General features: G+C 39.0%; 1 protein-coding gene across 2 annotated transcripts; it reads left to right on the top strand.

Moving 5' to 3' along the window:
* Positions 1-7993: 7993 nt before the first annotated feature.
* On the top strand, positions 7994-20582 carry asb1 (ankyrin repeat and SOCS box containing 1). Of its 2 annotated transcripts, XM_088931112.1 has the most exons (6): positions 8109-8234; positions 11864-12751; positions 13918-14059; positions 14245-14547; positions 15858-16243; positions 20003-20582. In XM_088931112.1, the coding sequence occupies exons 2-6, from the start codon at positions 12727-12729 to the stop codon at positions 20134-20136; spliced, it is 990 nt and encodes a 329-aa protein (XP_088787238.1). In that variant the 5' UTR covers positions 8109-8234; positions 11864-12726; the 3' UTR covers positions 20137-20582. The 2 variants fall into 2 exon arrangements, with proteins under 2 accessions (XP_088787237.1, XP_088787238.1); XM_088931111.1 differs by lacking the exon at positions 11864-12751 and having other exon boundaries at positions 7994-8234.
* Positions 20583-24059: the final 3477 nt, after the last annotated feature.

Genomic DNA, 24059 nt, shown 5'->3' with positions numbered 1-24059 from the left:
TATTTTGTCTTTCATTTTGGGGGAAAGTTATTTTCTTTGCCATGTTGAGTTGTTTGTTCAATCAGAAAATCTGATGTAACAGTCTTTTACAGAGTCAGTTTGACAGGACATACTTTATATAATGAATTTGTGTGTTCAAACCAGACAATCACTGCTCATCACTGCTTCAAGACTAATAATACAATTCAAGAACACAGTACTTAAAATGGTTCTAGCCACAAGTTTTCTGTATCACATTTGGCAGCAAAATAAATCTCTTCATATTATGTCTATAACAGTGGGATACCTTCTGGCTTTGGTAATCTGCAAACCAATCATTCAGGTGAGCTTTCAGATTTCACAGCAGATTTGAAATCATTCATATCCAACCTTACATTATCAATGTCACCTGCAGTCGAAATTAGAGCCACGTTCAAATTTTGACCACATATAAGAAGCGGGCCTAAACTACTTTGAAGAAGTGCCATCTCTGACAGAAACAGAGACAGGAGAAAATGTCCATGAGTCAACGATATTCTAGTCACTCTAAAAAGCTAGCCTGAATGGCAGAGTGGCAATCCATCTCAGATCCACATGGAGTTTGCAATGAAGAGGTTAAATGATATAAAGTGATACTGAAAACATTGCAAAATGTTTTTGTGGTCAGATTGGACAAATTTGGAGCTTTATGGTGTTGCAACTGGCATAAACCCAACTCGCCAGATCACCCATTCAACATCTCTACTGTAAAGCATAGTGGGGGTAGCATTGTGTTATGAGGCTGCTTCTGATGAACGGGGACTGGGAATCATGTCAAAATTGAGAAGAAAATGGAGCAAATTACAGGAAACAACCTACAACCTGGCATGTAAATCCACCTTTCAGCAGTGCAATGATCACAAACACAAGGCCAACGTTATGCTAGGATGGCTTTACAAGACAAAAATGAATGTCCTTGAGTGGCATGGTTAAAGCCCTGACTTGAGTCCAATAGAATATCTATGATACAGCTTGAAAATTGTTGCCCATCAACAATACCCAACCATCTTAATGGAGCTTGAGCAAGTTTGCAGAGAAGAATGGGTGAAAATTGCTTGTGTGTGAAGGTGGCTTATCTGACAAGGCTCCCTGCTGTAATTGCTGCCAAAGGTGAATGAAGGTGAAAATAAGGACTTGTGTTATCAGCAATTTAGTTTCAGATTGTTCTTTGGTGATGTTTAACTTCTACCCATAAAAGTGTTCAGTTTGGATATTGATAATTTTGATTAAAAAAATCACTTAAGAAATGTGTAATACTTTACAGTACATCATGTATACAGTAATTCAGGTGGAGCGGTGGCTCTGTGGCTAAGGATCTGTGCCTGTGACTGGAAGGTTACCGGTTCAAATCCCGCAGCCAGCAAAGGAATCCTACTCCATTGGGCCCCTAAACTAGGCTCTTAACCCCAACTGCTCCAGGGGTGCTGTACAATAGCTGACCCTGTGCTCTGACCCCAAGCTTCTCTCCCTGTCTATGTGTCTGTGTCTCATGGAGAGCAAGCTGGGGTATGTGAAAAGATTAATTCCTAATGCAAGAAATTGTATAGGGCTAATAAAGCAACATTATCATTATCATCACATTAATTCAAAAGAATAGGGCATCAACAGAAGGGGCGAATACATTTGCAAGGAACTGTAAATTATTTTTACTCCTGTTACTGTATGTCAACGCAACATTTAAAAACCCTTCTCACGTGTTATTACTAGAAGTGTAAGAGAGTATTCCACTTACTAGTTAAATGTACTCTCCTTAAACTTACCTTTATTGTTTCCTCTCATTTGTCTTTAAGAAATCTCTTCAGAAATTGATGGTTGGAATATGCAGTTTGCTACGGCTTCCCACTCAAACTATATGTCAACCCTCCAAATCGAACAACATTTTACAGAATATAAATCCAGAGCAAATAAGGTCAATGCACATTGCATAAACAACAACTTCTGTCCCCACCGAAGGTAATAATGGATCAACCCAGAAGTCTAGACAAGTCTTTTTAAAATTGTATTCACTTCAGGGTAAGAGTCATTCAAATAAGAGTCCAGTGACACTTTACACGAGCACAGTTGCTTTAATGCAGCAGACACATTTCAAAAGGCTGCACAGAAGTGTCAAAAGGAAACTCTTAACTCTCCTATTGTTGTTAGTTTTACATTAAAGACATATTGAACATAAGAACATGAAACAGCTGCACATACCAACCCCCCCTCCCCTGAAAATGCAATGTTACGAAGTCTGAAATCTCAATTAACCAGGATTTGTCGAAGTATTTTGAAAATCGGGGCCTGAAAGCTCTTTGAGAGTGGACATCTGCAAAAGGAAAGCCAAGATTCTCTCCTTTTACAAATACTTGACATTTTAGTTAAAAACTACAAATGTCTCTTAAGCCTGATGGATAGGTGGGTTGTGCTAGCTGTCATCTTTCCATTTTTGCTTTGTTTTTTTGGAGTGTGGCTTAGGGAAGAAAGAAACCTGATTTCACTAATCTTTTGTTAAAACCAGGGTAAGAGTGAATGTAGTCTCAAAGCCTTCTTAGATACTGTAGGCTGGATGTCAACAAATGTTTTACTAGGGATCCTTAATCCATATTAATGGACTGAAAACTGTCATTGTCAAGAGCTTTCTCTCCTTTCTAGCATACAAAGCAATAAATAAAAAAGTTACACATGGTTTATGTACAACTGCATGAATAACTGTTTAGAAAACTGATGCAATGAAACCTTCTCCATTTACATAAAACTACATGTATTGATTTCACACATGTGTTAAAGCCTACATGTTGAACGGCAAAAATCTTTATTTTTTATTTTGCACAATTAAAACTTTGGTGTTCTAAGATATTTGAAAAATATGGGTTATCTTAATTTCTCACAATCATGATTGAACTTGCAAAGCACAGGTTAGAAACGTACATTGTTATATCAATGTATTGCACAAAGTTTATGAAAGCTATTAAAAGTGTGTGAGTATTCTACTCAAACTATTCTGCACTGACTGGGTAATTATTATTTTTTATACTGTAATTACTGAGCTGATGTGTTTGAACTTATTTCATAATTATTTAATAATTTCAAAACTCATTTCATGATGTGACAAACATTGAATGCATTTTTAATCTGATTTTAATTATTATATTTAGCCTCTGAATGTTTCACATACGTTCTCATTGAAAATGCAACTTTTATTGTCCATCCCAGTTGTAACTCAACTAAAGACTGTAATTAACAGAAAGCCAACTATACAGTATATATATACTTGTTGCTTTAAAAACTACAATTGTGATTAAAAAATATAAATGTCAAATCAGCTTTTGCATGTTTATTAACCCCAACTATATAGTGATATTACATTTCCCAGTGTTCATCATACACAAAATCTATAAATATAACTGCTGGAATATGAAATTTTGAATTCTCCTGAGTTGATCCTTCATTTTTGACTGCTTTTGTAAGAGGACTGTGAGTAGTATAAAGTGACACCTTTCGTCAAACTTTTTGACAGGTACCACGCCCCCTTTTCAGCCAATGGGAGGCCACTATGGGCAGATGCCCCGCCCCCTCCCGATCCAATGGTGTGTCGTTATGAGTGTTGTTATCCCGCCTTCCCCCCGAGCAGTCCTGAGCCTCAGGGTCCAAATGCCCGCCACCGCTGTCCCCTCGATTTAAAAATAAGTGTATGAAAGCGCTTATTAGCGATGAGGGTTGGAAGGTGATCATGTTATACCCCTAGGGAATCGGGCAGTTATAGTGGCGTGGGGACTCTGGACTCACCAGAGTCTGTTGAGGGCCATGAGTTCCCGGGGTGTGAGCACCAGCCACGGTCCGGTGTCAGACTGGCTGTCCGTGATAGCATGTAATTAATAATAATAATTGCTTACACTCATATAGCACTTTTCTGGACACTCCACTCAAAGCGCTTTTTACAGGTAATGGGGACTCCCGTCCACCACCACCAATGTGCAGCATCCACCTGGATGATGCGACAGCAGCCATGGTGTGCCGGAAAACAGGGTAATGAAGCCAATTCATAGATGGGGATTATTAGGAGCCATGATTGGTAAGGGCCAATAGGAAATTTGGCCAGGATGCCGGGGTTACCGGGCCGGGATGCCGGCCCCTACTCTTTTTGAGAAACGCCCTGGGATTTTTAATGACCACAGAGAGTCAGGACCTCGGTTTTACGTCTCATCCGAAGGATGGCACCTGTTTACAGTATAGTGTCCCTGTCACTATAATGGGGCATTAGGACCCACATGGACCGCAGGGTGAGCACCCCCTGCTGGCCCCACTAACACCTCTTCCAGCAGCAACATTAGTTTTTCCCAGGAGCTCTCTCATCCAGGTACTGGCCAGGCTCACAGCTGCTTAGCTTCAGTAGGTTGCCAGTTGTGAGTTGAAGAGTGATATGGCTGCTGGGACACGTCTTAGGAAACATCAAGTGCGCAAGCACACACACAAACACATTGACTGAGTGAAATGTCACAGAAAGAACTCGCAGGACTTTATTTCATACGCACTTTTTCAAATTTCAAATACAGAAACATCCCAGTATCCCACTTTTGAACTTTTCACACACGTTACAGACTCACAGACTCCTGTTTGCAATCACCAATTAAATGTTGGTGCAGAAAATTAGTTTGGTACATGTAGCTATTACCCCAACATTGCTCAGAAACTCAGCAGCATCTGAAAAAGCGTTCATAACGCCCTTTCTCTCGCCATTTCTATAGTCGTGAACACCAAACTGGGCGACTCTGTACAGAGCATAGAAATTTGCCTGCGTGATCAGAGGGACTGTGTTACCACAGGTTCTATGCAAAATACGTTGTATTTTGGAATACACACCGCAGAACTCATGTTCTTTACATACACATCTATCTCTTTTACAAATTTGAGGACATTAGCATTATGCTCTTTGACTTTTATTTCAAGCTTTGTAGAAAGAAGAGTGTAAAGCACTCTTTGTAAGAATTCTGACACATACAATCGAGATGTTTCATTCTTCGGACGATGGCTCACCCGTGTCTGTAAAACCAGGGCTGTGAAATATTCGCAATGTGAATAGAGCTTTCACTCTGTTTTACAGACATTTGGGCATTAGGACCCTGAGGCTCAGGACCGCTCGGGGGGAAAGCGGGACAACAACACTCATAACGATGCACCATCGGATTGGGAGGTGGCACCTGTCAAAAAGTTTGACGAAAGGTGTCGCTTTATACTACTACTGTGCAAAATGTACTGAAAAACTTTAAAACAGTTATCATTTTCAGAGTGGCAAGGAGTGAGTTCCAGAATTCTGCAGCATGCCTGTGACACCTTTACTTACAGTATTGCTAAAAGATGTGCCTCAGCAGTAAAGTGAGTGTAAAGCCCTACTTGGTACATATGAAACAATGAGAAATGCTAAGCATTGTGGGGATTTGGTGTGTGGGGCTTAATTTAAGAGTAACATTTTGAACAGAAATGTTATGGGTAATGTGGAGCCACTGAAGTCGTGTCAGAATTGGGGGTGATGTGGTCATGAAGCCTTCAATGTGTTGGACCATTTGAAGTTGTTTTAGGGAGTTTGTCAGAAGCATGCTGTAAAGGCTATTACTGAAATAGAGCTGAGATGCAAACAGGCAGTGTAGTTAAGAAAAGGCTGAATATGGGCCTTGTTTCTGAAGTGAAAGACAGATGGCTTTTATTTGTGCATCAAAACAGAGTTCAGGATTAAACAACACCCACTTTTCTCATAGTTGGCCGTAATTTGAGCCTACTGTTTTCAAGTTTTAGGGAATTTATTGTTTATTGTTTATTGTTTTATGCACAGTCACTTCAGTTTTTGTCATACTTAAATGGAGGAAATTAGAGCTCATCCAGCCCTGAAGTTTAATTGCACAATTTGACAGAATTGAGATGTTGCACAAAGAATTGGAGGAGACAGCTATGTAAAGCTGAATGCTGTCAGTGTGAAAATGAAAAGGACACCTTCTTAAATGGAGTTTATAATGAATGTTCGGGAGGGATGACAACAACTAAGTTCAATCAGACTCAGCCATCAGGGTGGCTCTGTGGCACTATGGCTAAGGATCTACACCTGTGGCTGGAAGGTTGCTGATTCGCATCCCTTAGCCAGCAGAGAAATCCTACTCCGTTGGGCCCCTGAGCAAGGCTCTTAACCCCAACTGCTCCAGGGGTGCCATATAAATGGCTGACCCTGCGCTCTGACCCCAAGCTTCTCTCCCTGTCTGTGTCTCATGGAGAGCAAGCTGGGGTATGTGCAAAAAGAAATACAATACAAGAAATTGTATATGGCCAATAAAGTGATCTTATCTTAGTAATTAGCAATAGCTCTCGAAGTCCTTTCCTCTTTCAAAACGCTATAAATACCTGCGTGATCCCCATCTCACCCTCATGTATGTCTTTTGCATGAGCCTCGCTGCCTTGCTGCCTCCACTCGCAATGGATCTCTCCCCCCTCGCGTGCGTCTTAGCATGGACCGTACTATGACACTGTCTCCATCATACAATCAATATTTGTTTCCAGCTCCAATGCATAGTTTGATCTCAGCCAGGAAACATGGATTTCCTTGTTCTCTGTGTACCAGCAAGCGATTCATGTGATCCTTCATCACCTCAGTTACTCTCTTTTCAACCTAGCAATTGCTCCCGGCGTTCTTTCCTCTCTCAAAACGCTATAAATACCTACGTGATCCCCATCTCTCCCTTGCGTATGTCTTTTGCATCCCACCTCCACCCCATCTCCACCTCTGCAGCTACCCCTTGGTCCCCCTGCATGGGCTATGGCCAGGAGGTAAGCCCTCAGCCAAGTGCGTTAAGCCAAATTTTCACTCCATAATAATTCTTTCATTATGCTTTAATCTTGGGTGTTGTCATTTCTAGTAAATAATAATTCCTAACACTTATATACTCTAGCACTTTTCTGAACACTCCACTCAAAGCACTTTACAGGTCCCCTCCACCACCACCAATGTGCAGCATCCACCTGGTTTATGCGACGGTAGCCATAGTGCGCCAGAACACTCACCCTACATCAGCCATTAGTGAGGAGAACAGAGTGATGAAGCCAATTCATAGATGGCTATTATTAGGAGACCATGATTCACAGTGATCTAGTGGTCAACAGTGTCGAACGTAACTGTGAGATCTAATAGGACCAATAGAAAACTACGGTAGAGCCAGAGTCTGGGTTTAATAGAAGGTTGTTTAAAACCCGTGCTGTGTTGTTTAAAACCCATCTCTATACTGTGGGCTGATCTAAAACCAGACTAAAACTGCTCAAAGAGGTCATTTGAGGACAAATGAGGTTGTAATTGAATGGTGACTAGTTTTCTCCAAGATCTTTGATTAGAAGGGAACGTGAAAAATAGGATGATAATTTTCAAATTTGGTGGTACTGTATCTAAATTAGGTTTTTTAAGCAAATAAATAATCACAGCAGTTTTGAAACAGTCTGGAACTAAACTGGAGGTGAGTGACTTTTATAATATGTACAACAATGGGGGCAAGACTAGATAAAATCAGATATTAGAAGATGGTATGGGAAAGGATCCAAAAACAAAAAAACAAAAGGTAGTCTTTATTATCAGCGATTATAACGCGTGCCCAGTGATCAGGTATCATAACAGTTTTGTAAGACAGGGAAGGTGCCAGGACCATATTTAGTTCAAGCTAAAGTATATGTTTATCAGAAAGTAAGAATGACGTCTTTTTTATGGCAGTCGTATGTAAATTCCTGAATCACCTACTACTAAAACTGATTCCTAAATGTTTTCCCCACAGTGATCGTTTTAACAACAAACCTTACTTATGTCTACAGCCAGCTTGTTGATTCAGCAGCGGTCCGTTAGAAAAAGAAAATGCGCTAATGCAGCACTTGCTCCTGTCTTGCAATTCCACCTTAACTGGGGGGTCAAGAAGCAGGAAGCTGCTGCTGTTGTACTCCAATATAAATGGAGAAAGGAGGGACTAAACACACTGAACTTCCAGGTTGAGTCTGAAGGCGAGCTGCAAGTGGAGACGCATGTGTCAAAAATAAAGCGTTTTGCCAAGTCGGTTAAAAGTATCAGATACAGTATTTAAGAAATGCAGAGACAAAAATAAGGTGTAGGCGCACCGTGGAAATGGCGGAAGGCGGAGACCTAGATAGGGACACCGAGCTGCCTGTTATTGGCATTCCCTGTCCTACAGCTTTTGATCTGGCAAGCAGCACAAATGCAGGTACTGTAAAAGACGTTTTATGACGTCGTTATTGGGCTCCTGCAGCATTTAGGTACAGTAATTACGCCAAAAGAGGATTGACGGTTAATCGCGTACAAAACATATCTTCAGCGTTTCTGACCTCGCCCGAGTGTGCACCAGAGTCACTTACGGTACAGGTGTGATTTAGCTATTCAACCTTGTGCTCATTCAGCTTTAAAAAGGAATAATACAATTATAAATTTTGGCGTCGTGCATTAATTATACTTCCCATACAGCACCTTTATGAAATTTGAAGTCAGTTATACAGTACTTATGAGTGCATATGCACTCTCTTTTAGATAGTCTGTATACAGTCTATGCCAGAACTCAGGCTAAAATAGCAATATCGGTTTATGCTACCCACTTTTAGTCCAATCTAAAACGTATCAGCTTATTTTTGTGTACCAGGGAGGATAAGTGGACCTGCTTTCTTGTTTCATTCAGTATTCAAGTGTTCAAGTTACATCAGTCTTTTAGTGTCTTTTTCTGTGACATTTCAGTAAGTAGCTTGATTACTTTTATGTTATAAAAAAACTTTGCTTTGAAAGAGCACTGTATTGATATTTTTTAAGTGAATATGGATGGATGGATGGAACATTTTTTCAATACCTAAAACACCAGGTTCAAATTTATCAACAAGACTAAGCACAAATATGTCAAATTTAACTGGTAACAGGATTTAAAATTAAATTGGTAAAACATACAGTATACAGTAAAACCTCACTTTTTGTGAGTTCAAAAATTATTGCACAAGATCATTAGTGATCTATATCATTTGTGGACCAGAATCTCCTTTTTGCTACAGTAACTGCCCAGTTGGAATGTAATTAATTTAGGGCACCCACTTACACATCATCCTGTGGATTTACTTCACCCGACCTGCCTCAGTCTCTGTACTTACTAAAGTTGTCTTCATGTACGTCAACAGCTGTATCTGTAATCAGTGTCATTATTAACTGATGGTTTTTACATTCAGTAACCCCCCATCAGTTATTGCAATGGCTCCCAAGTGCAAGTCTAATGTTGATGAATGTGTAAGAAAGAGAAAGAAAGTTGTTACGAAGCTTACAGAGAAAATAGAGTTGCAGTGTGGTATGTCAGCAAGTGCTGTGGCCCGTGAGTATGGTATCAACGACTGTTCGCTATATCCGAAAGAAGAAAACTGAAATTCGCACTTGTGTTAGGGAATCAGCACCTCACAGTGATGTCTACATTGAGAAGATGGAAGAGAGACTGAATTTGTGGATGAAGAGATGGTGAACGATAGAAAAACTGTGGTGGACAGCATGACTCTGAGGCAGCAAACTTTGTGCCTTAATGAGCATGTAATAGAAGGTGTCGATATCCCCAGCCTTTCTTGGCTGCTATAGGGTGGCAACAAAGATTCAAAACAAGGTTTGAAAGGTTGAGTACTTAAAGGAAAAATAAGAAACGGATGCCCATTCATTGGTGGTTTGTTTGTGTGTGTCGACGCAAATATTCTGGGATTGGTTTAATAATTGCTTTGTTCCTGAAGTGGAGAAATATCAGCAATCAAATAACCTTGCCTTAAAGGTGCTCTTGAATTGTAAAAGCCCGCTAGAGCATGCACACCCTAACATTGAGTTTCTGTTTATGCTTGCCAACGCAAACTTTTAAAAGTTATACTCGAAATGTGTATAAGGCTGCCAATGAAACCTTTGCAGCTGATCCATCATTGACAATGACGGAGGTTTGTCAAGATGATAAATAATTGCTGGAAAAATCTGTGGGATGCAGCAGTGACTAACTTTGAAGGCTTTCCCAAGATAAATGGGGTTGTAAAATCCATCCCTCTTCTTTCTGAAGAGACTGGAGGAGAAGGATTTGATGACATGAAAGAAAATGTTGAAGAAGTTATCCATGTAAAATCAAAGGAACAGACGAATGAAGAGTTCAAACAGCTGCCTAGTGCGACACAATTTGATAATAGTGATGATGATGAACAACGAAATCTGAGCACATTTACTCTGCTAAGCTTGCAGAACTATTAACGAGTTTGTAGTCAGTGATCCAGTTGTGGAAAGAAGCACCAAGTTTAAAAGAGGAGTGGAGAATTTTGGTTGCTCCTTATCGGCAGCATCTGAACGATATCAGGAGAGTAGATAAGCAGACCATGATGACAGGCTTCTTTAAACCTTAGAGATCAGAACCCCAACTGTATGTAAGCTCGGACATAACCAGATATGAACCCCAACCCTCTACAACTTTCCTCATAAAAAATGGAAGAGGAAAACAAAAGAAAAGAAAGAGGAGTAGGATAATGGAGGAGGAAAGTGAGTGGAAAGGGAGTGAGACTTCAGATGTCTCTCTATTCACACTGCCCGCCTCCATCCAATAGCAGCCAACAAACCCACTTTTATGCCCAGCCACTGTATGCAAGACAGTTTATGGTAAGTACAGTGGTACATACTCAATGTACTTTTGTGTTTTTACTGTGTGTAATAAAACTTATTACAGTATAGTAGTGCTGCAATAATAATAATATGTAATAAAATACTAAAAAAAGTACTAAAGTACTACTTTATACTAAAAATGAAAAGGGAACTCTAGTAGAGGGTATGATATGATATCTGAACAATAATTGTTGCACATGAAAGCACTTGAATTATAGGGAGAAAACACTCACTGTTTTGTTTTAAGTTTACTGTACTCTTTTTCATGAAGAAATTTATTACCAGCAATAAATAGTTTTCAAATTAAGTTAACAGTAATAGCAAAAAAAAATTACAATGGAAACATTTGTTTCACAAGCAGGCAGAACCCTATCCTATCTTCCCCATGAACTTTTAAGTCCTGCATTTGTGAATCAATACTCCTGGAAATGTCAAGGTACTGTACAGTACCGTATTCTTGCAAATACAGAGGTTTTATTGTATAGTAGATTGCAGTAATGATAATAAATGACAGTAATTATAATAAAAATAAAATATACTAGAGAAAATGATTTCATAATACAGAGTGAATAACTGAAAAAAAATGAATCACAAATTCGGGAATAGAGGTTTCACAAACACATGTACTTTAGCGCTGCTTTTATTAACAATGATTTACCATAGTGCACTTTGTCCCATAAATGTCCATTATTCACATACAACAGTATTTTTCTAGACAAGAAAAAGGAAGTGTTAAGGTGTCTAAACATCGGTAAGCACCAGACTGATACTGGCCATAGCCATAGTTTTTTCTGTATCCACAATCATAACAATTGTGAAGAATGAGGACCAGATAATGTTCCTAGTTCAGTCACCAGTATCACATATTATGAAAAGGATTTTGAATTCATTTAAATTTTTTCTAATTTTGAAGCTGCAAGTCATTTTTACTATGTCTCTTTAAGGCAATCAAAGAAAATGACAACTACCCTTCTCTGTTTTGAATGTGGATGACACTAGCATTTTTTGGGAACAAATGACAAGCTTCACCAGATGTTAGACCAAAGCCGATCACTGTGACACATCCTGTGATATCAACACTCTGTTCTACAGCAAGTAGCATTTCTCTGTTTTGTGGAAAGCATAAGTAAGAAGGAATGGATTATTGTTGGTATCTTTCAACAATGGTTTGTAATGTTCATTTTTGTTCTGCAGTCAAGCATCACTGTGAGGAGAAGGGCTTGGAACCCAAAGCTGTGCCATTGGTGGATAACTCCCAGAAAACTTATATAGCCTTTGTGCTGCAGTATGAGTGAAAGTAGTCTTCCTTCCACCCAGCACCACCTCCCTTCTACAGTAGATGGAGCAGGGTGTCTTAGCCATCTTCAGGGTCTACTTGCTGAGGCAGACTTTCATGCAGTTCATGGAGAAGATTGAGGGAGAAGGGAAATCCATCTGTGACTTCTGGAAGACATTCAACATCAAGAAGGCCATCAAGAACATCGGAATGTCACCAGCAGCTGCATCAGTGGAGTTTAGAACAAGGTCTTGCCTGAGGTGTGTCATGATTTCCATGACTTTGATGGTGATGCTCACAACCTTCGACGTGACATTGGCAAATCTGAAATGCCTGGAGGATGAGGCATTTCGAAAATGATGTAGTGGAGCTGATGCAGTCCAGTGGAGAGGCACATACTGATGAACAATTGGATATCAGACGGCACTGTGCAGCAGAAGAGAAGGAAGATGAAACAAGAGCTGAGAGTTCTCCAGCCGGTTCTGACTTCACATTGTCTATAAACAGTGCTACAGTAACAGAGGCACTGGACCGTTCTCAGGGAATGATCCTGTGTTTGAACACAGCAGTGTAATGAAATGGAATGGGTTTTGCTGACATCGTTTGCTATCAGGAGATGCTTCAGTAGCAGCAGAAGTACTAATACCTGTCTTCCCTAGATGCCTTCATCGAAAAAAAAATCAAGCTCCCCAGGATGACTCACATCTTGGTCCATTCTGGCAGAAGTACCTTCTCCCACAAAGGCCACATTGGAGGAGTGAAGGCAGACAGTGATTAAGCTATGCAAGCTCTCACAGAATGTATTGGTGTGTAGCCAAATTTAATGTATTTCGTCTGTAACTATAATCTTAAAATAAACACCTTTCTGTCTAATATGCATTTTGCTTTATATTCTGTGGTATGAATGTCAGTATCACCATTACTGATATGTCAATGAAGCTCTCATACTGTGCTTCTGGGAACACATCCCCATTAAACCATGCTTTAAATGTCTTTATTAGTGCTGATTCCCACAAGTGCTCCGTTCTCTGAAACACATCCTGGTCCAGCAGTGGGGAGCCATATCACCCTGCAGCTCTCAACTGGCTTCCCACTGAAGCTAAGCTTGTTTGAGCCTGGTCAGTACCTGGATGGGGGACCTCCTGGGAAGATTTTCTTGCTGCTGGAAGTGGTGTTAGTAGGACCAGCAGGGGGCGCCCACCCTGCGATCTGTGTGGGTCCTAATGCCCCAGTATAGTGGCGGGGACAGATCTCCGGGCATTTCTCGATAAGAGTAGGGAGTTATCCCAGTGTCCAGGCCAAATTTCCCCCCTCGGCCTTTACCGTGGCCTCCAAATTGTCCCCATGTATGATTGGCTTTCAATTGCCTTGCAATGGGGACGCCTCGGCAAGGGTGTACCTTGCCTTGCGCTCGTTGCTTGCCGAGTAGGCTCCGGCTTCCTGCAACACCATAGGGTATAAAGTGGTTTGGCAGATGACATGACATGACATCCTGATCCATTCACTAAGAAGAGTGCGCTAAACCCCATCTCTGTATCAAGATATTATGATGAAATGTAAGAATATTGACATCACTTCAGCTGATAACTCGTAATTCTCAGAAAGACAGACTAAGTCAACCTGCCAATAATCCACAAGTTATTTTGGTAAAATTCTTGTTTTATGTTCTTGTCATTTTCAGAAACGGTGAATCACATAACAGATAAATAATATATACTTCGCACTTTGTGCTGTTTATAGGGAGGCAGCTTCATGGATCCATCCTGTACAGTGGTACTATTCCTTACTTTCATCGGGATAAGTGAGAAAACTAACTTGTATCCTTGATAATGCAAGGATCGTAACTGGCAAAGAACATGCCAGGGGTACCAGGGTAGATAACCCAAGGATATAGGTATTGGTAGACAGGAAATAAAAAGCTGATATGTTCTCCCATTGGAGTAACTTACATCATGTTTCGTTGTCTTTGCAGGCCGGAATCTGAAGGAATGGCTTCAGGAGCAGTTCTGCGACAAGCCGCTGGAGCAGTGTGAGGACATGCGCCTACACGATGCTGCATATGTAGGTGACCTGGAGACTATCAAGAGCCTTCTGCAAGAGGAGAACTTCAAACGGTCAGAGAGCCAATGGAAAAGGCTCCTCTTCCATAGCAAACAGCACTTGATGTGGATTGGTGTTTTTTTTTTTGTTGTCTGTGTTGTCTTTGTTGTCTTTCTTAATTTCTCAATTAAATACAGTTCCTTGCGTGCTACCGTTATGACAACCCTGAGTGCTGTTGGTCCTTTCCTTCTACATGTAGACGGATCAATGAGAAGTCTGTGTGGTGCTGTGGTTGGCTGCCCTGCACTCCCCTGCGCATTGCTGCCACAGCTGGCCACGGGGACTGTGTCAACTATCTCATCAAGCAAGGGGCAGAGGTGGATCTTGTAGATGTGAAGGGGCAGACGGCGCTCTATGTGGCTGTGGTCAACGGGCACCTGAACTGTGTGAAAATCCTGCTGGAGGCTGGTGCTGATCCCAATGGGAGCCGGCACCACCGGAGCACGCCTGTGTATCATGCTGCCAGAGTGGGGAGGGTAGACATTCTGCAAGAGCTCATCCGGTAAGGGGGCTTTCTCTCCACACTCATGTTTATGTCCCGCTAGCAAACCGACACTGTGGAAACTGTAGATCGGGCAGAAAAAGCTGACAAAAGTGATCAAGTGCTAATGGGAACATGGCTTGTGATTATCATCAGTGCTGTGCATAGACTACACATTAACATGGGAAGATGTTAATGATACAAATCGATGTCCAGGTGAATGAGAAAAGTTCAAATAACAATCATGAAGTATTTTCCATCAAAATAATAATTCTGAACCCACAAGCTATAGTAAAAGGAACGAATTAACAAAATATACAGATTTACTGTACATTCTGATGATCATGATAAAAATCTCCAGTTTATAATAGTTTTTGTGCAAAGCGATATAGTTACAGATATCTCTAAATCGTAGAAGTTAAAAAGCTCTCAATATATACAATTAAATTCCCCTTGTAGTAAAATGTTTCAGAATGTCTCCTCTACAGGAGGGAGGGATTCTGTCAATATTTCAAAATATAGGATGTGAAATGCAGGTCATTTGAGTCATTATAGCTGTGTAGATTAATTAAGTCATTAATACAGGTACCGATATGTTGATTAATTTTACCTACATAATGTAGACTTCAGCTCCTTGAGATTAAATATACAACACAGAGGAGCATGACATACATATAATTATGTATGGATATTTAGATCAAAATCTAAGATCAAATATGAACTAGTCTGTTCAGAAAAACTCCAGACAAGACGTCCATGTCACGAGACATGAAGAAGTATCAGATTATTATATCTCCTTTAGTGTGGTAATTTGGGTGAAAAAAGAATCAGTATGACATAGCCATACTGTGATGAATTAACCAGTTTTGTGCACAGATTAAGTAATTTAGTATACAGAAAACAAATGTTAAAACCTAATCTGTGATTTAGATATTAGTCTTCATTTCACTGTCCTGCTCTACAACAAGCTTATTTCTGTAACTGTGACTCGTCATTATAAGCCCTCACTCAAAATTTTGGATATAATTAATTAATAAAATAAAACCAGCAGACATGTCACAGAAAATACATAATAGGGTTGTTTGTATACAGATAATATTATAGATAAACACCTTTTCCTTCCAGATAATGTTATGGAGTTGATAGATTTGATATCTGAAAGTTGTGGTGCTTAGATTTTGACTTCTGTTCACTTCTACTGTCAGGAAGCAGTACTGTACAGTATATACTGTACTTATGCTAAAGCAGGCCCATGGCAAAGTGCTTGTCTCTTGTCCCATGATCAATGACATGCAGTGAATGCACTGTGCAGCTCTGTCACTGTTTTCTAGGTACAATGCTGATGTGGATGTGGACCAGCAGCTGGGGCCTAGGCATCCACTATTCAGTGCCAGGCGGCTGTCCACCCTTGTGGTGTGCCCCCTCTACATTAGTGCTGCCTACCACCATCTCAACTGCTTCCGCTTGCTGCTAAAGGCTGGAGCAAACCCGGACTACAACTACATGGGTCCTGTGAGCCGAAATTCCTTGTGTCGTGGCCTGGCCTCCTGTGTTATGGATGCTGTGCTGCGTCATGGCTGTGATCCTGCTTTCGTCAGGTTGATGATAGACCATGGAGCTGACCTGAGCCTGGTTCCATGGGAGGACCCAGACCCAGAGACCATGGGCAGAATTCGAGTCAACCCAGAGGCCTTAAAGCTCTTTAAGGAGGCAAAAAGTAAGTATTTCATTGAGTGATTTCAAATACATTATGAGTTTAACATCTTCGAACCCTGACAATCTGGTTTAAGATAATTTCACAGCAAAGAAACTGCCCTGGTTAATGTCACTAATGATCTTCTTATGGCTTCTGATTCCGGTTCTCAATCCATCCTTATTTGCCTAGACCTCAGTGCTGCTGTTGACACTGTTTCCCATGACATCTTACTTTCTTGTCTTGAGACTGTGGAGTTTTATGCCAACACTTTGTCTCTCTTAGGGGTTGGGTTCATTAACTCTGGTGTTCCTTAGGGCTTGACACTTGGCCGCCTACTATTCAGCCTTTACGTGTTCTCACGTGGTCAACTGTTCAGATCACATGGTCTGATTGATCATTTCTGTGTCGATGATAATCAAATCTACATCCATACTAAATACAGTATATCCATAATCCATACTTTAATTAAAATATAAATTAATTGATATTTGATCCAAGCTTAATACTTGACCCACATGTGCAAAACATTGTAAAAACATGATTCTTCCATCTCGGAAATATTTGCAGACTATGGTACATCCTATGTTGTCTGAATGTCGCTGAGAAGCTGCTCTACACATTTGTCTTCTTTACAATTGATTACTGCAATGCCATACTCACCACTGTATCTAAATCCACACTGAACAAATTTTTGTATGTCCTGAATTCAGCTACCAGAATCCTCAACAGGCAGCCTGATAAAATAATGATCATGAAGTGTTGTGTTTTCAGTTGAAATAATAATTTTGATTCCACATGCTATAGTAAAAGGAATAAATAAATGCAAGTGAACACATCACTCCTGTCCTGGAGTCTTTGCATTGACTTCCTATCAGGTTTAATGTCAACTTCAAAATCCGCATACTTATCTAAAAGTCTCCGCATGGCTTATTATCCTGACTTATTATCCTCCTACTCCCAACCTCAAAGCTTTCGTTCATCTGACTCTGGTCTCCTGTCTGTCCCCCAAGCTTGTCTACATTCTGTGGGTGACAGGGCTTTTCTTTTGCTATACCTCAGAGTCTGTCTGCCCATTTACAGCTTCCATTACATTAGAAACCCTTCTGTTTCTGTGTGCTAATTTAATTTCCTGTCTTTGTTGCTGTTTTCAGTTTTAACTTTTTTTTACTTTTCTGCAGATAGGTTTGAGAAGTTGCTTTTAAAGTTGCTATATAAAGCTTATTATTATTAATATTATTAAAGGGAACTGTACTCATTCCTGGACTGTACATGAATATTAAAAATGATAATAATGGAGAAATTAACACAAATGTGCTTAATAAGATACTGTAATAACATGATGGAAGGCAAACACAGTAGTGCACAGTTCTCTATCATGAAACTAAATTTATTAAAATGAACATAAAGAACGTACAGTACATTTTCAGTTTTTGAGTTTATTAATCTTAAGGAAGTTGTGATGAATTGGGAGACAGATGTGTCCCATGAAAATACAGTAAATGCGCTCGCAAATTTGGAATTTATTCGCTGAGAAGCTTCGGGTCTCTGAGAACGTTTTAGAAACTTCATTAATGTCTCACACAGCAGGCCTGGCCTGACACCACCTACTGTATATGCAAAGCTGCAGATAAAGAAGAAGGTGTGTACCGCAATCTACTGAGAGCCCACACTTGAGCAATTGTCCATTCCCCAGCTCAGTGTAAGGTCAGCTTTTCTCACATTACTAATTTTAATGATGCACAAAAATAGTGCCCAAGGAAAAATACCTACCGCTTGATTTTGTTTAATACTGATCATTGTATTTGTCTTACTAATTGTCATAGAATGGTCTGTTAATTTTTTTGCCTAGAAAGCAGAAAGTATTAATGAGCTGTGGGAAGGCTCATACTGTGTATGTATGGGACATCTGAGAAGCAATTGAGTGATCAGGTCTAGAAAGCTGAATGTCTTCTCCCAGTTACTTCCATTATTTCATAAAAATGCTGTCAAATACTGCCTGGAAAAAAATATTTCATAGATAAATTACTATGATAACTTGTATTTTAACAATAAATTAATACATAATTAAAATACAATACTTATTAGTTTTATAAGTCATTTAACAAAGCACATCTGTGGGACAAAGCTAATTACGTAGTTTTCTTTTCTGTCTCTACAACATGAAAAACCATGTACTGTACCTACTGTACATGAAAGAATACTGTAGTAACAGGGCCTTAAATCTACCATGTGTCAATGTTTGTGTGTGGATTAACACCTCCTTGGGCCCATTCACTTGTCAGAATATGGTAATCTGATTTGTAATAATAGGACAAACAGAAACATGAAAGGTCTCAGAAGATTGTCTCCAAAGTTGTGAAATGAGTTGAAAACAACATACACACCTTAACTCTTGTGCACTGTCCAACTACCTACCTGCTTGTTTCCAGGGTGTTGTTTCCTGTCAAAGCAAGGATACAGTGCTTAAATCAAACCTACACAATCCCAACAATTCTTAGCCAATTCTGCATCACTGTTCAGGGAGCCAAGCTCACAAGTGATTATTGAAATAGCCCACAGTCAAGCCAGTGATATCTGTGCGATAAGGCTCATCCTAAACTCCGAACAAGTGCCTTTACAGCTTGAGACATTTTTGAGAATTGAGAATTTCTCACAATCGAGAGAATGGAGAATGTTTATGTGCTATTTGGGTGCCAAATGAGAATGGATATTTGTACTGTGTCTTTCACCAAATGCACTCCCTATAGAAACAGCCTCAAACAAATCTAATTCTTTGGTGTTGTTATTCCCATTAACTATGAAACGTAGCAGACGGCACTGCTACACGTTTCTTTTTTAATAAGGACACTGAGAGCGCTGAATAGCACTCAATCTTATTTTTAAAAGGGAATAGAGAGCTAGCAACCAAAAATGTAGTTTTCCATGGCCAATTGTTTGGATGAAGTATAGGCCAAGGAATTGTCCAAAAGCTGCAATTCAAGGCAGATAGTTGTTCTGCAGGTTTTAGAGTTTTTTTCCATTACTGCCTTATCTTTGTCTGTGTCTGCTGTTTTATTACGCTTTTACAGATTGGGTTGTTTTATTTTCAATGGGTTGTCTCTTGTATTCACAGGATTGTGGTTTGTGCAGTGACAAACCTCTCTACCCTTTCTTAGTTTTGTAAAGATTTCCAGAAGGTTCACAAACCTTCAAGATGAAATGCATGTAATGTCAAATTTATTAGTACAAGATCAAGGCAACTGCTAAAAAGTATGAGTTTTTTTTCTTTTGTAATGAACATTTTCATATTTTACTTTAAAACATTATCTAAAATCCTCCTGGTTTAAGATATAAGCTTAAAATGCATAAAAGAAGGATGTTAATTGAACATTAAAACTCAAAATACATCAATGGCCTACAAAATAATTATTCCTTCAATAATTATTGTTTCAAAATGTTTTGTTTCTTTATAAAATCTTTAGACTCTTTTTGAAACAACTGTTTCCCTGTTTTGGTTAAAAAATAATTGAAGTGTATTTCCTATTTGAATTATTCTTGTCAAGAATACTTGAGGCTTGTAGTTTCATTAGTTTGTAAAATACGTTTTGTGAATGCACCTGGTCAGTGGCATATTTGCAGGAATATATACATAAAATGACCTTGGTGGTTTATGAATGGAAATAAAACTAATCTAACAACTTATTTATATGAGATGGAACTTAGTTACAGTGGCAGAAGACAGTCATGTCTCATGCAAACACAGTATCTGGATTATCATGGTTTCCAATGTTGCCTTCATAGGAACTCCCAGAATGCTAACCCACCTGTGTCGCATTGCCATACGAAGAGCACTTGGCAAACACCGGCTCATTCACATCCCAGAACTGCCTGTGCCTGACATGGTCAAGCTCTTCTTACTCCATGAGAACTGCTGAAGACCAGTTTACTGTGTGTTTTTTGTGGGTATTGTATCCTGCAAGCCTCATGGGAATGCTGCTTTGGAGAAGGACTCCTCTTTCATACTGTATGCTTTGTGCTGTTTTTGTTCACGAGGCCATTCTGCCAAATGTGATTTTACTTTGCTAAAAGACTGAGTTATAGCATCATGTTTTTATCTCGGCCAGGCAGCTTTACATATTTGGAAAATGACTGTTCCTGCATATAAAGGTTCTTTCAATTGGCTTCAGATTAGCCGCTTCTTTGTGTGAAATACTGTAACAATGCTGTTATTATCCAATTTTTACCATACTGTATTTTCTGGTGACATATATTAACATGTCTGCGTGCAACTTTTGTGTCTTGCTCACCACTGCCTTTTCAAACAAATCTTGCTGCAATGTACTTGAAGTGTCCATCAAGACAATAAAATTTTAAAATCCTAGTTATTTTTCTGTGATGATAAACTACCTGATTTCACATGATTCATTTGCTCTTTTTCCCCACGAATTGGTATTTTTTTATAAACTCATTTTAGTTAGTAACTACTATGGAGAAATCCTTGCTTTTCTTTGGAAACGGGAGTCCAGAATGTGATTTCTTTCAGGTGCCAAACTTGTTTAAGAATGGGGCTTTGTATAAATTCCTTTCAACTGGCAGTTCTGTTATCCAGTGCTAAGCTTTAATGTCACAACAAGGGAATTCAAAGTGTAACTCTTAAAAGTTAAGTCTCATTGATATTACATACAGTACACATCTGATAAACATTATATGTGGAAAAATACCAGCAAAGCTCAATTGACTGTTGACAGAGAAATAGCCCCCAACCCCTCTGTAGAAGGCTTAAGGCTGTTTCTATTGAGATGTGCTTTTATTAACTGCTATAAATAGGTCTTTCATACTTGTTTAGGATTCCTTTTAGGTAATAATGACATCTAAATCTTTTTTCTGAAACTTAATACACGATCAAACCATGAATAAGACCTTTTTCTTTTTTAAGAAAGCAAATATTCTAAAATGTGTAGATCTGATTTGTGTGACACATGAACTCAGCTTGAAACCACATCACGGAGAAAACCACATACAGTACAGTGGAAAAAGCGAAGCCTGGGAAATCTGAAAAACCATGCAGCTGAAGACCTCGTGAAGCACTGGGAGGATGCATAGTACATAAGAAGTCACGTTTTGTGGCTTGTGTGCCGAAAGGTCATAGGTAGTTCTCTGAGTACAAAATCTTAATCACAGAAAACTGTGTGTTAGATAAAATGTCTTATTGTCTAGTTCAGCTTATTTGTTTAATTGCAGGCAAAGCAAAATCTGCTTAGTAAGGATTTGTAAATCCTGAAGCAATGCATCACACATCATGTCTCAGTTTTATCTAAAACATCCATCCATTTTCTAACACCTTATCCACTCCAGGGTTGCAGGAGAGCCAGAGCCTTACCCAGCATGCAGTTAGCAGAAGGCATGATACACACTGGATGGGGTGCCAGCCCATCGCAGGGCACACACAGAACAGTGTCTATTTTCCAAGAGCCCAATTAACCTACCAGTACATTTTAGGACTGTGGGAGAATACCAGAGCACCTGGAGGAGGCCCTTGTGAACATGGGAAGAACATACAGACTCCACACAGACAGAACTCTGGGAAGTGAACCCAGGCCCCCTGTGCTGCAAGTGATGCAGCTATCCGCTGCATCACTTTGCCACCCTATCCTAAAACATTTTATTTGGGATTTGAGTCACATAAAAAGTTTAGAAACTTTCATTACTTTTAACATTGTTTGAAACTGCAGTGCTGGTGTATTGGTCTATACTTTGCCCTGCAGATAACAGAGGTACTATGGGAATGTTCCATCGTCTTAGCAGTGTCCCTTGTGTGCAGCAAAGCCACAAGGCAGTGTGGCACTGCTGGCTCAAGGTCATTTTTGTTTAATATTTCATGCTTGGAATCAGTAGGACTCTCTTGAAAGCAACCAGATGCTTGTAGCTCTCATAGTGCTTGGCTTTTGCTTAGCTCGAGTGCTTTCGAATCACAGAAACAAATAAGGCAGTGGTTTCCATGCTTTATAAACCTTCTAAGAGAGATGAACAATGGAATATTTTCTTATTCTTGTCTATGATTTACTTGTCTATGATAATTAACAATACAGTACCTTTTTTGTTGATACTGAAGTAAGAAGTACTTTTGCATCAGCTTTCTGAAGTTTGTAGTGCCACAGAAGTGTTTTAAATTTATAAAGGTGATGAGGTGTTTATTTTAGGTCTTTGTGATTGTAATAAAATTGGTGATTATACATACAGTATATTGATTATCATCTAATATTCCACTCATTGATCCATTGAAGATCTATTGGAAAGTATGGGAAGAACTTTACTCAAGTTTTACATTTGAAGATACGATATGTCCCATGTCAGGTGTGCAAGCAGGTAGACTTTGAGTGTTGCAAAAAATGTAACCTCTGTATAAGCATCTTTTAAGGCTTCATCAAAAACAATAATAATGGACAAAAATTAAGGCATTATTTGGTTGAGAAGCTAAAGAAGATCTCTGTCAGAACAGCCAAGAAGACAATACCTTATTTGCCAAAAAACATCTGTAAGAACCAATTTTCATTTCTTCAGAAGGGAAAGTGATGGAACAAAGAATTGGCGAAATTTAAATTCACACTCAATAAACGGTTGAATGAAAATGAACATTTGGGATGTGTGGCAGTTTTGTGTGTTAATGAGGTTATACGGTATGGATAAAAGAGGACCATAAGAGAGAGATTATAATGTCCTACAGAAGAAGTGGGTTATTAATATGAAGTTCTGTTTAAAGAAAATCAGGAACAGAAGTGAATGTTTAAACTTTTGTTTGAGTATAATAATTTCAGTGAATACAAAAAATGTGAGAAAAAGTATTCTTTAGAAGTTGAAAATAAGATACACTGATTTGGCTTTGTGAAGCTATGTTATAATAAATACAACAGAGTAGTTACAGATTTTAAATTAATTCTGAATGGATATTGAGTTTCAGTTGTCCCAAATTGCTGTTGGAAAATGTAAAGTGAAAATTTGATATTATAGGTATCACATTTTTGGGGGTGGAAATAAATGCAATACGTGCTATCTTCCCTAGTTCAGTAGATGGCAGTCTTTTCATGCCAAGCATATTGTCCTGAAGGATTTACACTGTAAAATGCAGTATCTGTTTTATGATTCAGTTTTTCAGCTTTTCAAAAGCAGATCATTTGTCCTCATATATTACACATTTAAACTTCAGTTTTTAACATATCTTTAACTTGTTTGGTGCTCCTTCAGCTAAATTAACCTACACTTACATTTTGATTGATACATATCAATATATTTAGTCATCAAATCATTATATACATTATAAAAATATCTTAAGTGGTAAAACAGTGGTTATTTTCCAAACAACTCAATTGAATGCCTGAAAAATTACAGACTTGCTTTTGTATTTTTGCTGTGTTGTATTCTGAATGCAAGCTTGACAGAAAGTTGTAGAAAAGTCATGCAAAACAACTACAGTTTGTTACTTGTTTGTTACGTTATGCATAACCACAGAATAACAGGAATGATTTTATAAAATGGTATTAAGTAGAAATAAAGTATTTCACATTATAAATGCCTGCACCAATTGGAAAATCCAGAATTTAAACTTGTAATAATTTTAAAAGCTCTGTAATTACAAAATACTCAAGTGCAGTTGGCATTCTCCCCATTATCCCATAACATTCCACTTAATTCACATTGCACATAGTAACATGGAGTTTTCCATGTTGTTTCTTGTGATTTCTTCTTAAGAGACATTTTATGCATTTAAATGAAAAACAAGTTGTATTAAAACGATCCCTTAGTATCAATGCTCTTAGACTTCAATTATGTTTCATATTTTTTATAGTGGTTAGAACTCAAA

Source organism: Atractosteus spatula, chromosome 13 (genome assembly GCF_055471065.1).
Source record: "Atractosteus spatula isolate fAtrSpa1 chromosome 13, fAtrSpa1.hap1, whole genome shotgun sequence".
NCBI classification, from domain to species: domain Eukaryota; kingdom Metazoa; phylum Chordata; class Actinopteri; order Semionotiformes; family Lepisosteidae; genus Atractosteus; species Atractosteus spatula.
This window is presented reverse-complemented; position numbering and strand designations above follow the sequence as displayed.

What these genes read in the sequence shown, in the direction of transcription:
- asb1 (XM_088931111.1), top strand. Translation starts at nt 8,138, where the DNA reads ATGGCGGAAGGCGGAGACCTAGATAGGGACACCGAGCTGCCTGTTATT. An exon ending in CAAGAGGAGAACTTCAAACG is followed by an intron (nt 14,060 to 14,244) that starts GTCAGAGAGCCA and finishes TTCTACATGTAG; the next exon opens with ACGGATCAATGAGAAGTCTG. An exon ending in GCTCTTTAAGGAGGCAAAAA is followed by an intron (nt 16,244 to 20,002) that starts GTAAGTATTTCA and finishes TTGCCTTCATAG; the next exon opens with GAACTCCCAGAATGCTAACC.